Source organism: Phocoena sinus, chromosome 8, assembly GCF_008692025.1.
Source record: "Phocoena sinus isolate mPhoSin1 chromosome 8, mPhoSin1.pri, whole genome shotgun sequence".
In the NCBI taxonomy this organism is placed as follows: Eukaryota; Metazoa; Chordata; class Mammalia; order Artiodactyla; family Phocoenidae; genus Phocoena; species Phocoena sinus.
The window spans coordinates 103,011,720-103,027,726 of NC_045770.1; the positions used below are offsets into that span (position 1 = coordinate 103,011,720).

At 41.9% G+C, this 16,007-nt stretch overlaps 1 protein-coding gene across 1 annotated transcript; it reads right to left on the minus strand.

Annotated features, from left to right (window-relative positions):
* Positions 1–641: 641 nt before the first annotated feature.
* Positions 642–15,063, minus strand: MAJIN (membrane anchored junction protein). Its single transcript, XM_032641220.1, is given in 11 exon segments — positions 642–687; positions 1,302–1,419; positions 2,548–2,620; positions 6,642–6,705; positions 8,083–8,232; positions 8,234–8,289; positions 8,477–8,508; positions 9,334–9,459; positions 9,639–9,714; positions 12,452–12,497; positions 14,963–15,063. Coding segments are annotated over 11 exon segments (888 nt in total).
* Between the last annotated feature and the right edge of the window lie 944 nt (positions 15,064–16,007).

Here is a 16,007-nt window from a genome sequence, read left to right on the forward strand (position 1 = left end):
TCCAGTTGATCCAATAAACTAATCTGCATTACTGTCAAAAGCCAAAGGGGCAGCTAGGTGAGAAGCATTTACCTACTAAGAGACTGCACTTTGGGGCCAAACTGGGTGAACCGAGGAGACATGATTTCTTGAGGGTCAGCAGGGCTCAGGACATTGAGTCTTGCAAATCCCCATTCTCTAACCTGGCCAGGGGAGTTTAAGGTTTGAAGTCAGGTACAGACCCCACCTACCCAAACTGTTCTGTCAACAACAACCAGGGAGACCCAGGGGAGGTTTCAGGCATTGTTTCCCTGTATCTTGAGGAAAGAGTTTGCTCTCTCGTGCTCTCTCTCTCTACTCCACTAAAATTCAGTCAATAACTCTTCATAAATAATTTATTTTCATTAGAAATCTAAGTGCTGCAGATGGAAGACCTAACTGGCTCATAGGGCAGTAAAATTCTCAGACTAGAGCATTTTAGAAAGTTACATTCTTAGTGTTTTAAATTGGGGAAGGACAATCCATTGTAAAGGACAAACCCACAAGAGGACTCAGGGAGTTTGGGGCTCTCATTCCCCAAGACTGGAATGTCATAAGCAGGGAGTGGAACGGGAAGAGTCGCTGCAAGAGAAACGCTCTTCCCACCGCTGCATTTAGGAGGCTCACTGGCTGCTCCTTCTGAAGAAATACCGAAACGGGAAGAGAGAGCTGCAGGAAGAAGAGCAGAGCAGGTTGAGACTCGAGAGGTCCACTTCCCTTCTCCCAGGTCCCATTAGGGCTCCATTATTAGCTAGGGCATTTTTGCTCTGAGACCACTGAATGGAAATTCAAGTCTGAAACAGCGTTTGAAAAGGTACCCAAGTTAGAGTATACTCGGGAGGTGGAAATAAAGAAGAACAATTGCAATGGTATGGCTGAGCTCTAGATAGAGAAAGCGATTTGCTAACTGTACTCTGCAAAAAGGACTCTGAAGACAGCCTAGATTCAGAGGGGAGAATGGAAACATTTTGGTAACGAAATCATCTGAATAACCCAAGCACGATCAGAATAGTTTCTGTCCAAGCAGCATTTGTGGAATCAGGTCCAATGCTGGACACATCGGGGTGGGGTAGATTGTGTAAAAATGAACAAGACACAGTCTCTGTTAAATTCAGTTAGGGCCCTAATGCTCACTTCATTTCCATCATTTATCCCGTACAAAATAGAGATTATGCAGGTCACCTTTCTTTTGTATTCTAATTTCCCTGAGAGACTCAGTGGGGCAGGCTCTGGAGCTAGACTGCCCTGGGTCTCAGTTCGATGGCAGGAGAGGTCTATCCTACCTTAGAAACCCAAAGAAGCCACTGGTTCCCAGCTCTGTGCGTCCTTCAGGAGGAGGTGGATCGTTTTGCTGCAATGGTGGGATAATCTTCCCTGCTCGGCCGTCTCCCCACTTAGAATCTGCAAGGAAAACGCTCAGGCAGGGAGAAGGTGTCAGTCCTCAGGCTACTTTTATGTGAGCAGAAGGCAGGACACAGAGCCTGAGCCCAGGGCAGCCTCAAACCAGGATTATTCAAAGCCAGGTGAATTGCTTGTTCTGACCTTCCCAATTTCATCTCAGCTCAGTAAGGTGCTATTCTGACCTTGGAGTATTTTCAAAGACCCTGAGATTTTTTTTAAAAAATAAATTTATTTATTTAATTTATTTTTGGCTGCGTTGGGTCTTCATTGCTGCGTGGGCTTTTCTCCAGTTGCGGTGTGCAGGCTTCTCTTGTTGTGGAGCACCGGCTCTAGGTGCGTGGGCTTCAGTAGTTGTGGCTCGCGGGCCCTAGAGCACAGGCTTAGTAGTTGTGGTGCACGGGCTTAGGTGCTCCGTGGCATGTGGGATCTTCCTGGACCAGGGCTTGAACCCGTGTCCCCTGCATTGGCAGGCGGATTCTTAACCGCTGCACCACCAGGGAAGCCCTGCCCCTGAGATTTTTACACTGCTCAAATCCTAGACACCTACCATGGCTGGTGTGTCTGCACATGGAATGACAACTTACTGAAGAACTCACTTGCTCACAGGACTGCATCTGTGATAACTGTATCCATATCGAATCCTCATGCTGAGTGAAAGATCAGCAAGTTGAAAGGGCAATACCTCAACATGCATTCCCAGCCCTTGCCAAGCATCCACCTGCACCTTCAATATTAACACTAGTGCGCCAAAGGGAAGAGGAGGAGAGACAGCTTCCCAGAGATTGTTCTCCAGGATGGAAGAGTAAAACATATCCCTCCCAACTTTTCTGTAAAACTTATCACACAATATGGAAATGTTCTGAAACTGGGAGCATCAGTTTCGCTATCAGAAGCACAAGAAGGACATACGTTGGCTCCTTCACTCCTTCTGGGAACTGCGGGGGCTTTTATGACTCAAGAGCCTGCCCGCAGACTGGAGGATAGCCAACAAGCACCTCCACGGGAGTGAGGTACATCACCCACTGAGCGTGTCCAGACTCAGAGCTCTGTGCTGCTCTGCTCATCAGATGACTGAAGAGGACAGAATGATTATTAGAGGAGGATACACAGGAATTTCCCAGAACCTACCCTGGTCCTGAACATCAGTGATATCAAGTGCTGGGGTCTCCTGCCATTCCTGCTGGGTTTTTCTTTCTCTGTTCTGATAAAAAGACCAAGAAAAGTCTTAAACATTACTCCTTTACAGCTTGGTGGTCTGAATGCTATTTGGTAAGGTGATATCACATCAGTGCTGGGGCCTGCCTTCTGACTGCCCAGACAGGTTCTATTTTTCCTTCTATAGAGCTGTCCTTTTCTCATATCAGCTTCCCAAACACTGTCTCTCTAAAATCATAGTATTTAAGAGCCAAGAACAAACCAAGCTGGGTATACCTTATCATTCCATGTTTCTGAGTGCCAACTATTACCAAGGACAGAATATTGAGGTTTCAGAAATCAGGAGGACCTTTACTTTACCTTGGAGAAAAGTATAATCTATGTGGTAAAACTGACGTATAAACTAAATATTATAAGTCAGTGTGATAAGACTACTCCATCAGTCTATATAGAGTGCCGTGGTTACTGAGGAGGACATGAACAGAGTGGGTAGTGGTTAGTCAAGGAAGACTTCACAGGGAAAGTGTTATTTAAATGGGGCCTTGGTGGATGGCATCAAGGGGTCAGAGAGAGCAGGGCATTCCAGAAAGGGACATGATGTACAAGGGCACACTGCCATTAACATGTAAATATGATCAACATGGCTAGAGCCAGGGCAGCAGAAACATGACTATGGCGTAAGCAATCTTATTATTTCTGTCTACTGCTCTATAGACCTTCCTTTGTACTTTGAAGGGGACATCCTACAACCTGGTTCCAAGCCTATAATATTCTAGGAGATACCCTGGTAGCCAGAAACATGGTTGATATATTTCCTTTGAGAATCTCTGCCAGCTGGCCACTTCCCTCATCCAGGCACAACCTGAGGGCTTGACTGCCCAGCAGGGCTGGGGAGTTCCTTGAGCCATTTTGCTGGTGAAGAATTCTCTCTCTCTCTTTTTGCTTTTGCCACGCCACGCGGCATGCGGGATCTTAGTTCCCCAACAAGGGATTGAACCCATGCCCGCTGAAGTGGAAGCACAGGTTCTCAACCACTAGACGGCCAGGGAAGTCCCGCTGGTGAAGAATTCTATAGCAAGGGTGTATCTAGGAGGCAGAGGCACAGCAATCCCAGGAAAGTTAGGACAGATCCCCCATCCTAAGCATAAGCTGACATTTCTGTTAAGCTATTCCACAAACCCCTCAAATCCCAGACCACATAGGCAGCCACCTAAATCATACCTCCTATAAAAGTGAAAGGTAACTCTGGGGAGGAAGGAGACTATCTATTATCTCTTCCAGACAGGGTGGAGATGAAATTTAGAGGGCCCAGATCTGATTTCTAGCTTGAGGGAATGATTCTCACAAACTTACTATGGTGAGGTATGGAAACTATGGTTTGGGGTTTAAATACCGCTGCATTGGCCCTAATGGAAGCATCATCTACTAAGGTTGGTAGTGGGGACCAGAAGGGCGAAGGCCCTGGGCAGAGGTATAGCCTCTACCTCTGAACCAGGGCAAGTTTCCCTCATAAGGCAGCCTTTGTGCTCTCCTGAAATCTTGATCGAGGTTTCCTCAGGCAAATGTTGTTAAGGGAGGAAAACCATTATAGCCTGAATTAAGACTGAGGGTACCATCTAGGACATCCAACAACACATAATACCCTGAAAACCTGATGCAAGGTTGTCCGCTGTATGTTCAGGGTCAGATCTGCTTAGAAGTGCAGTTCAAGCAGAGGCTTGAAGAAAAAGCTACGTGCATGGCAGTCTGTTTCACTTCTGGTCCATTCATCTGCTCTCTCCCATTTTTTATCTTTTTAAAGTCTGGATATCTAGATCTGGGAGCTAAAGTAACAAAGGGAATGAGTCTGTCCTTCCGTCCCATTCTCCTCAAAACACCTCTTATGAAACAGAGACCTTATTCAGGTATATGTTGTATTCTTCTAAGCTTTCCCTGCACAGGCTCCCTATGTGTACAGATGTGCACAATCCACACTGACTGTGTTTCTACACCTTAACTTCCCCCAAAGGGAAGAGAAGATATTAGGCATTGGACCATAGGAGTAAATTCAATTCTTCCAGCTCAGGTGACTTACACTAAGAGTCCCTGTGATCACTTTAATTTAGGAGAAGTCTGCTCTCTGGGAACAGGGTCTACAATGGAGACTGCTTGGGCTGTGAGTCAAAATCAATAAACATGCTCCTTTTTTTTTTTTTCCTCAGAGTTTTTTCTAAACCCAGTATCAGGTTGAAAAGGTAATTATGTTGAGTAAGAAACTGTGGGTTCTTAAGGGAGATGATGCGTCAAACTAAGAATAGGATGGTACAAAGGGTAGAGAGTGAGGGAAATGTTCCTTTAATAGTAATTATCTTGGTTGTATAAAGTGTCTTTGTTCTCTAGAGCTTCATGTACTCTTCTTGTACTTTCTAATTTCTTCTTCTTCCCTCTCTAAAGGATGAGGGTATAGAAGAGGGAAACCATCTGCTTTAAATCACTCCATGGGCCAGCTGGCCATGGGCACAACAGGGCTCTGTACCCTGCCCCCACCCACAGAGGCAGAGGTCTTCATCTTTAAGGGTTCACTCTACTCCAACTAAATGCTAAGCTCCTGGAAAAAAACTAGGTTTTATATGTTTGGGTGCATCCCAGCACCTAACACAATGCCTTGCTAACAGGAGACAGAATTGTTTAGAAATGAAAATCACTTCACTTTTCTACTTTAAAATGTTTTAGGGAATTCCTGTGATCTTGAAGGTGGCTTTAAAGCCTTTTAGGATCCACCCCATGCTGACCTCTCCAGTGACAATTCTCAGCACCGTACTCTAAGCGCCAGGTACACTGGCTTCCAGTCACCAAAAGCACTGCACTCTTTCCTCTTAGCCTTAGTTCTCTGAGCTACTCTGAGCTACGCTGGGAACTCTCTTTCACACCACTTGGTCTGAATGAGGTTCTCCTTTGTGGTCCCTTTGTACCCTGTGCTTCCTTTATTCCTGTACGTAGCACATTTATCAGTAATGTCTACCCAGCTTTACACTTTTGGTATTTTTCGGGGAGACTGTGTGTGATAGCTTTAGTACTTGGCACATAGGAGCCACTCAATAAATGTTTGTGGAATGGATGCATACGTAAACGTTTGTTCGATAACTGATCATGTTACAGATCCTGGGAAGGTGAGGGAGGTGAGTTGGGAATGTTTGGATACCTAAGGTCAGAGCTGCTTTGGAGCGATGGCAGAGAAGTAAGAAAAGTCACAAATAACAGCTATTTCAAGAAAAAGGGCACTATTTTAGAGACTACTATGGAAAAGGAGTCCTGAAATGGAGGAGTAGCAGATGTATGAATATCTAAATGGAGAGCAGACCTCACAAAATGAAATGAAATATTATTAGGGCCGGACCATCACTGCTCTAAATGAAGTTTTCTCTTACCAGTATCCTGTGCTGATATATACCTATTTTATCTGTAAAAACTAGATGTTCCCATACAGATGAACTGGTTTGCTGGGCAGAAATAGAGACACAGATGTAGAGAACAAAGGTATGGACACCAAGGGGGGAAAGTGGTGGTGGGGGGTTGGTGGGATGAACTGGGAGATTGGGATTGGCATATATACACTAATATGTATAAAACAGATAACTAATAAGAACCTGCTGTATAAAAAATAAATAAAATAAAATTGAAAATTTCAAAAAAAAAAAACAAAATAAAAAAACGAGATGCACCCAGACTCAGAGTCTAGTGCAGATGAGAGCAAAAAGTTTTCTAAAAAAAATTCTAAACTGGATCCTACCTCAATTCAACAGATCTATTTTCTTTTTCAACTGCAGAGTATAAGAAAGCAGCTTTTTAAGCTAAGAGAAGACCTTTTAGCAAAAGCATTCATCACTGTGTGTATTATGCAGCTACATTTAGGACAGGCTGTGGTGAGGGTGGAATGGCTGAAAGTTGTTCTGCAGATGGTGAAAGGTGAGAACGAGTCCAGCGAATTCAGCCTGTACTAAGGATCAAGATGCGCTGGTAACAGGAATCCTGACTTGTAATTGAGCAGAAATAGCTACGAGTCTCGAAGTCTCCATTTTGGTGCTTACCCTCCTGGTTTCCATAGGGGCCTTCTTTTTGCTGAGCCCTTGGCTGGAAGTCCTCTTCTTGGGCCTGAGGTGGGAGAAAAAAGCCCAGGAAGTGTTACTGGCAGCAGCAACATCACCACATTCAAGCAAATGTGGCCCAAATGAATATTTCAGCAGGTTGGCTATTTTTATGCCACTCCTGGCCTGCAGAATAAATAGTGTGGCCAAACCCTCTTTGGGTGCTGCTTTAATTCACAGTAGAATCACAGTTTGAGACATTTTGGGATCCAGGGGTTGAGAAAGGGAAAATGTGATTGACAGCAGGTTTCAGATTTTGAAACACTTGGTTGTGCATCAAAACACAGAGAAAGGGAAGATGTGAGGCCTCATCTCCATGGATAATTCAGTCAAATGGAACTGACCAAAGCTTCATACCTCCAAGTATCCTCACATCCCACCTGGCTGGGAAAGGAATTTCCTAACTCTTCACCGATGTGTGCATTTGGAGGGTGTAGGGGTCAGCTCCTTCATGGTCTACCCTCACTGCTCCTGTATGTCTTGGGGCCCACACAGTACCAGGAAAAGAACAGCTGCTTTCTGTGAACCTGGGCTGAAAGCACTTTGGGCTGGGAGCAAACCACACCTTGGATTATTCCAGCATCTCTCTCTGGGTGCTAACATGAACAACTGAATTGTCTTACTGACTCATTCTGTCCCTGACAGAGAATCAAAAGAAGAAAATAAGCCTCTACAACAGCAACTTCAACATGTTAAGGGTTGTGCTCAACACTCCCCCTAATTCGCAGCACCTCACCCAGTCATTGATGCATATCCTGTTGCAGACATTTATGTTGCAGCCTGTACTACCTCTTAAGGTAGAGTTCCAAAAGCTTACTGCTAACTGGGTAAAATAAGATTATATTTTATTCACTCTCACTCTTTTGAGAAACCCTCTAAAGAGGGTTTCTCTATGTTCTTGGATAATATTTTGGGACTTCATATCTTGTGCCTTCTGTGTTTTCCTATAGTACGACCATAGTAAGTACTCACTGAATATTTGTTGGATTCAATTGTACAGATATGTTTACATTTCCTCTCAGTCTTCATCTTTTTTTTTCTGCCCGTGCCATGAGGCTTGTGGGATCTTAGTTCCCCAACCAGGGATCGAACCCATGCCCCCTGCAGTGGAAGTGCAGTCTTAATCACTGGACTGCTAGGAAATTCCCTCAGTCTTCATCTTGATGAACAAAAGAATTCCATTTTGCTGAGGAAGGGACCGTGTTCTAATTACACTGCAAACATCAACTTGCTTCCTTCTCTTAGTCCACCCACTAGAATAGGCAGGTATGAATGAAGCCCTGAGACAGAGAGTGACACGCCCAAGGACAAGATCAACCAGGAGCAACAGCTGGCAAAGCCTAACTAGGATGCAGGATTTAGCCCCTCTGTCAAAACCACTGACCTGTCCAGCCCTGGCCTGGCTGGGGAGCTGGGCACTTCTGCGTGTTTTCGTTTCCTCATCATGGCTCCTGCTGCTTTCCTCTCTGCCGGGACCTATAGAGAGGAACCACATTTCCTGTGACTCTTCCTTTTCCAGAGTTGCTCACATGAGGGCACAGTGAAGAGAACTCCCCATCTTTAAATTGCCAAAGGCAACTTTTAGCACCAGCTTTGCAGGTAAGGATAGACATAGTCTCAGAAATCTAGCCAAGGGGAAAAAGAATGTCTCACGTATACAATTCTGACTGGACTTGGGCAACAACCAAGGGGCATAAAAGACGAGACAAGAGCAGGACTTTTGGGACAACAGAAGGCAATAAGGCCATTATCATTTCTTACAGAAAAGGCAAACTTACCAACCCAAGAGGACTGCTGTTTATTGGTTTTCCTGCAACAGAAAATTTGAATGTCATAATGGATCAAGACTTTCTGACTATCATTGACATTTTAGAACTTTGGTGCATACCCTTTTCCCTACCGCCCGGTACCACTTTTCCTACAAATACTGTGTCCTCAAACTTTCTTCCTCCCTTATTTTAGAACTACTGCCATCTACAAGCTAAAAATAGTTTGATTCGTACTATATTCTAACTATATGTCACTTAAAAGGGGATGATCCCTATTATGAAAGAGAAAAAGTGGAACTTTCAGCAGCAGTGACAAATGAATTGAGGAGATCTTTTGAGGTAAGGCCTTTGTACCTTTTTTCAAATCAAAGTGGCAGGTGTCTCCTTATCCCTCTATTTGTAAAAATAGCGGTGGCCCCCAGAGATTAAAAATTGGGAGATATCTTTAAGATACTACTAAGGTGAAAGTCATTAAATACTCTAAAATGGAGGAATTATTTATATAATAAGTATCTTTCATTGAGTGATTATTCTAAGTCACACTGTACTTTCCATCTTCCAGTATTTATACATTTAATCTTTTTAACAACTCAGTGAGATAGGTACTATTATTATTTTTCACTATTTCACAAAGGTGGCATAGAATGAGTAATTTATCTAAGGTCACAGAGCTATTAAGTGGCAAAGCCACCAAGATTTGAAGCAGGCAGTCTAGTTTGGACACATGCTCCTGACTTCTGCACTGTCAGTGCTGGCGCCCAATCTGGCTGACTGTTTCACCATATTCAGCTTGCACCGCTAACCCATGGATGTTCAACCTTCCCTTTTTTCTTCACCACCACCTACACTTCTATCATTCTACTTACCAGTTGACAGGTTTTCATGAAACCATTTCATCTCCACGTACAGAGTGAAAACAAATGGATAAGGGACCAAGACAATCTCTCCTTGTTTGAATTTCAGGTGGGACACTCTCTCCCATTTGCTTTTATCTGGGAAATGTGCTCAGGAGTAAGGAAAGAAGCCAGTACGAATCCCTGAGTACTATTTTAGGGAAAAGACTCCCTCTGGTTTCTCTGACCTACCCTCCAAACTGCCTATGGGTTTGCTGCTTCCATTTGAATATACAGTGTGAATTGTAGTTCATTTCCACCCAGTAAAGAAAGGATACAGGGAAATACAATGAAGTGTTCTGTAGCAAACGGCTGCAGATTATCCAGGTTTCCCAAGACCACACGAATAGAATCCTGAAAAAAAAAAATTTGAAATGACTTTAATCTAATCTCAGCCAATCTATCAATTTATCCTTATCACTGCTCTTCACATACTCTATACGCTTTTAAAGTTGAACTACTCGCTGTTCCCTGAATATGCCTTCTGCTTCTCTATTCCTATGCTCTTGCCTGAAATACCCTTTCAACCCATCAGTATATGACCAAATTCGACCTATCCTTTTATGATACAGTTCAAAAGCCACCTCCTCCAGAAAGTTTTCCCTGATTTCCCAAGTTTTATTAACTATTAGTCTCAAATTTCACAGTAGTTAGCCTTGGGCTTTTACTATATTCCATGTACTTTTTTTTTTTTTTTTTCTGTCATGCCCCATGGCTTGCAGGACCTTAGTTCCCTGATTAGGGAGTGAACCCTGGCCCCGGCAGTGAAAGGGCTGAGTCCTAGCCACTGGACTGCCAGGGAATTCCCTCCATGTACATATTTTTATTTTCCTTACTGAGAAATCTTCTTGAAGTAGAATATACACCTGATTTATCTTAGCATCCCTTCTATGGTGTCTACCATTAGTGGATGAAGCATAACAGGTCCTCAACAAACATATACTGGATTAGTGAATAATACTGGTATTTATTTACATATACTTATTTTGCTTTTGCTTAAGTCAAATCTTTTCTTCTACTCTCTTTAAATCTGAATTGATTAGTCTCTAATTAACCTATGCTTATTAGTATACACTAGTTAAACAATTGGTATCATGAAAAGACTACTAAATTTCTATGGGAAAAAAAATCTGAATTTCAGTCTCAGTTTGTTTTTTTTTTTGTGCGGTACGCGGGCCTCTCACTGTTGTGGCCTCTCCCGTTGCGGAGCACAGGCTCTGGACGCGCAGGCTCAGTGGCCACGGCTCACGGGCCCAGCTGCTCCGCGGCATGTGGGATCCTCCCGGACCAGGGCACGAACATGTGTCCCCTGCATCGGCAGGCGGATTCTCAACCACTGCGCCCCCAGGGAAGTCCTCAGTCTCAGTTTTGTCATTTCATCTCTCTAAGCCTCATTTTCCTCATATTTGGGCTCACAGAAAACGGAAACTGTGTCATGTTCATCTTTGTATGATCTCTATTAGCACAGTATCTAGCTTATGATTTTAATAGCTAGTATTTATTGAGTAATCATTATGGCAAATATTTTTGTTTTTATACACATTAATGAATTTAACAGTCATAAAACCCTATAAGATAAACACTTCTATTATCCCCATTTTACCCATGAGGAAACTAAGACAAAGAGGTAAAATGACTCATGGAAGGCTACACAGGTAGTAATGATGGAGTTAAGATATGAACCCAGGCAGTGGGGCTCCAGAGCTTACACTCCTAACCATTAGACTAAACTGCCTATCAATAGATGTTTTCGAAATGAGTGAAAAAGGATGATAACATCTGCCTCAGAACTAATGAGAGCAAGAAAAAGAACATATAAAAAGCATTTCAAAAACTTTAAATATGATTATAAATGGATATAAGTGCTCTCTAGCTACTCTTAGTTGAACTACTGTGTGGCAGGCATTGCATACATCTATTTCTAATCCTCACCACAACCTTGAAAACTGATATTATTTATCAATATCACTGACAGGTAAGGAAACAGACTCAGAGAAGGCAGACAGATTTCCCAGAGTCACACTGTGAAGGCAGAACTAGAGTCCAAATCCAGTTTTCACTGGCCCTAAAGTCTAAGCTCTCTCCACTCTACTATGCTGCCTTGAGCTTTTCTCTGCCCATATTAAGTGAAGCAAAATGAAGTAAATTCTGCTCTACTCATAATTAAAATAAGCAGAAAACTGTCATGGTCCTATATTAAAATAATTGTTATTTATACTGATGCCTCTGAAGTCCTCAAAGATCCTAATGTATCTTAAAACACACAGCTGAAGAGCCACAGGTACCTTTAAGACTTTGGTTTCACAGAGTTTTCACATTCAAATTCCTTGAAATGTGGCAACATATGTCTTCATAAATCACAACAGTCATAGATCACTCAGTTGTGAAGTTAGAAGAGAATACGCTAGTTTAAAACTCTCATTTTATGAATGAGGCGATTAAGACCCAGAGAGAGAAATGATTTGCCAAGGCTCACACAGCTAATTAGTGGTTCAGCCAGGACTGGAATCCAGGGCTATCCCCCAGAACTCTAATTTCTTTTCCAATGCTTTCACCAATCTGCGAATTTGCCCACCTTCTCTGTCTTCTTGTGGGAGAATCTAAAGCTAGAGGAGCTGGGTAGCAAAGGAATGAAAATGAAGTGGGAATAAAGCAATTGCAAATGTTTCCAATTAAAATGAAGACACAGCAGCCTTGTCTGTGTATTTACAGTTGAGTTTCCTGAACGTCAAGTACCGGGCAGTGGTTGGGATGGTGAGGTTTCCCAGAGCCCTGGAAGGCTGCAGTCCTCCGGAAGCTTTCCCTGTGCCAGCTGCCACAAAAGAGAGCTCCCCATGGCTGGAAACTCTAATGGAAACAAAATAACTCTTAGCCTCAAAGGTGCTGACATTTCAACTAGGAGAATTGAGAAAGAGTATAGGCTTTAATTCCCCTGAGAAAACAGTAAAGTTTCTTTGCAGAGGAAATGTGGCAGGGAGAAGCCAAGTAATCAAGTGGACGTTGTGACTCAGTTTGCAGGAAATAGCTAAAATCTGAATATGGACTCATCCTCAGTTCAACATTCCCAGAAGTTGTCTGCTTCTTTCCCTACCTCTAGCTCCTGGACGATGACTTCCTTGTTTTCTACCTCTTCCCCTCTAGAAGGTAAACAGACAAGAGATAAGTAAGCCAAGAAGGAAAGCTCTGGAGACAACAGACTCTAGTAGAGCAAAAATGAAACTTCCATTGAGCTAAGGAAACATAACTAAATAACAATTGTGTGTGCTGACCCAGTGCTCAAGGGAAGAAGTGATCACCTAGGTGGTGTGGTCTGAGAATTGGTACAAGGCTGTACCAAAATATCTTCTCCATTAACCCGCCAAGACCTGAAATTTCCACTGTGAAAGTTAATAATTTGTTAGACCCGTTGTACAAGTGCAGTCTGTGGACCTCTAGGGGTCTTCAAGAACCTTTCAAGGAGTCTCCAAGGGCAAAACTAGTTTCATAATAATATTAAGATGTTATTTGCCTTTTTCACTATGTTAACATTTATAATCTGTAGTGCACAATCAATGGTGGGCAAAACTGCTGGTGCCTTGGCACAAATCTAGCCAGTTGCACTGAACTGTACTAGCAGTTGTAGTCATCTTTACCACCACACAGGAAAAAAAATCCAGTTTCATTTAATATCCTAGAGGAAGCAGTGAAAAATTAATAACTTTATAAATCTCAACCCTTGAATGCATGTCTTTGTAATATTAGGTGATAAAACAGAAAGTAGCAGAAAGCATTTCTGCCACGTACCAGAAGATGATGGCTGTCTTGAGAAAAAGCACCTGTACAACGGTTTAAGTTGCAAACTGAACCACTTGCTTTTTCATATTTTACTTGAATGATCAGCTGACAGATAAACTATGATTGTTATTCAGACTTGGGAATGTGACAGACATTTTCTCAAAAATGAACAGTGAGCTTATCAATTTAAGGAAAACAACTGACAGTATTTGTTGTCAAGGATAAATTTTGGGATTTCAAGCAAAATTTTGAATTTTGGAAAACTTCTATCCACCACTGTGGGGTTGACAGCTTCCAAATACTTAGACATTTTTCTGACAAATTTGGTAGTGATATTAGCAAATATGATTTTTTGATATTATATAATGAAATGTGTTGACATTTGAACAATCTGCATAAGCCAGTGAACCAATATTTTCCAAATGACCAACGAAACACTTCAGGTTACAAAATCAAGTGGCCTCGCTGCGCAGCTTGTGGGATCTTAGTTCCCTGACCAGGGATTAGACCCGGCCCTGGCAGGAAAGTGCTGAGTCCTATCCACTCAGGGAATTCCCACAGATACATTTCTATTTAGGTCTCCTTTAATTTCACTCAGAAATATATATTTTTTTTGTAGTTTTCAGTGTGCAAGTCTTGCACCTCATTGGTTAAATTTATTGCTAAGTATTTTTTCTTTTTGATATTGTTGTAAACAAAATTGTTTTCGTAATTTTCTTTGCAGAGTGTTCATTGCTAGTATATATAAGTCAACTGATGTTGATTTAGTATCCTGTAACTTTGCTGAATTCATTGATAAGGTCTAACAACTTTCTGTTAGTTTGTGTGGATTCTTTAGGTTTTTCCACATATAAGATCATGTCGGGAATTCCCTGGCGGTCCAGTGGTTAGGACTCTGCTTTCACTGCTGAGGGCGTGGGTTCAATCTCTAGTCAGGGAACTAAGATCCCGCAAAGCCACGTAGCACAGCCAAAAAAGAAAAAAAAAAAAAAAAAAAAAAGACCATGCCATCTGCAAACAGAGAAGTTTCACTTCTTCCTTTCCAATTTGTATGCATTTTATTTCTTTTTCTTGACTAATTGCTCTGGGTAGAACTCCAGTACTATGTTGAGTAGAAGTGATGAAAGTGAGCGCCCTTACCTTGTTCCCGATCTTAAGGGAAAAGTTTAAGTTTTTCACCACTGAGCATGATGTTAGCTGTGGGTTTTTCATATATGGCCTTTATGTTGGGGAAGTTCCCGTCTATTCCTAGTTTGAGTATTTTTATCACGAAAGGGTGCTGGATTTGGTCGAATGCCTTTTCTGCGTCAATTGAGATGATCATGTGTTTTTTTTTCTCTTTTTTTCTAATAATGTGGTGTATTATGTTGATTGATTTTTGTATGTTGAACTATCCTTGCATTCCTGGGGTAAGTTCTGGGAATATAAACAATGTCAATCTTCTCATTAATTTTTCAAAAATATAGTTATTTTAATAAAATGTTATATTATTTTTAAATTAATAAGTAATGATTTTAGTTTTTCTGTTTCAATTTTATATGACAGGTATAACCCTCTTAATCAAAAACTCTTTGGGATCCTCAATTTTAAGAGTGCAAAGGGGTCCTGAGACAAAAAAATTTGAGAACCACCGCCCCAAAGGTATGCCATTGCTAATTTTAAAACTTATATGAATAATAAATATATAGAACACAAAATACCTGGGAAAGAGTCCTACAAGGTGCTGCTTCAGCCAGTCTCCTGGACTGGGTGAAGGCAGAGAAGGAATGACCTGTGGGAAGGTATTAACCTGTGTTTGCAAAGACTACCCTCCTGGTTTTAAAATTACCTGATGTTGTTGCCATATCTAATTTTGAATTTATACACATTAGATCCTGCATGAAAAAACCTCGTCTCCGGAAATGGGTAGGTGAAAGGTTTTAAACTCATTGCTTCCAAACAATAACCTAAAGAAAATAGAAATATTAGAAAATTATTAAAAAGCTAAATATGGTTCCTTATGTACAGGAAAGAGAGTCTGCCTAATCTGTATCATCTCTTCATCAGTATAATGTCCAATTCTCAGTGACACTGCCTATGTCCCAGGCTCAGTTCTGATATTAATTACCTGGACCATTTCCCCACCTGCACGGGGAGGATACATGATATTCTGGGACAATCTCTATACTTGAAGTCAAAAGACCTGAGTTGAAGTTGTGCTGTTTACCTTATGACCTTGTGCAAATTACTTCTCTTCCATGAGACTAATGATACTAACATCTGATGAGTAACAAGGTTTTTGTTAGGATTAAATCTATCTCCCAAATATCTCTTGAATCTGTTCTTGTCCCTTGCCCCCACTTTTCCTGGAACCTATGTCAAGGTGAAGAGGGCTCAAATCAAATAATGAAACAGGATGCACCAATAAGAGGCACAATTGGGAACACCTCTGCTATTAATTTTAGATGAAGTTTAGGAATTAGCACACCTCCCTGCTACAGCCAATGCAGTAAATAAGGATGTACACTAATGTTTTCCAGTGTTGCCAAGGAATGCCTTATCTTCCCTACCTCTCAACTACTCTTCTTCCTCACCACTTATGAGAGTGCCCTGTGCCATAAGAGTGCCCACTCTTCTCCTAGCACTTACTAGTTTTACTTTTCCTATTCCAGAATCTCTGCTCACTTAAAGTCCTCTCTGCTGGAAACTCAGGAGAGGAAGAAATGGAAAAAGAAGTACAGCATGTCTCTTCTACTCCAAGAGAGCATTTGATACGCACTCAGAAGTAAGAATCAAGCACACTGTGATTTTCTAAGTCACTAGGACTTTTCTAAGCCTCTTTTTATTTGTACAGATAATAAACCCTGTACTTTCTGTCTCTTCATATGGAAGTT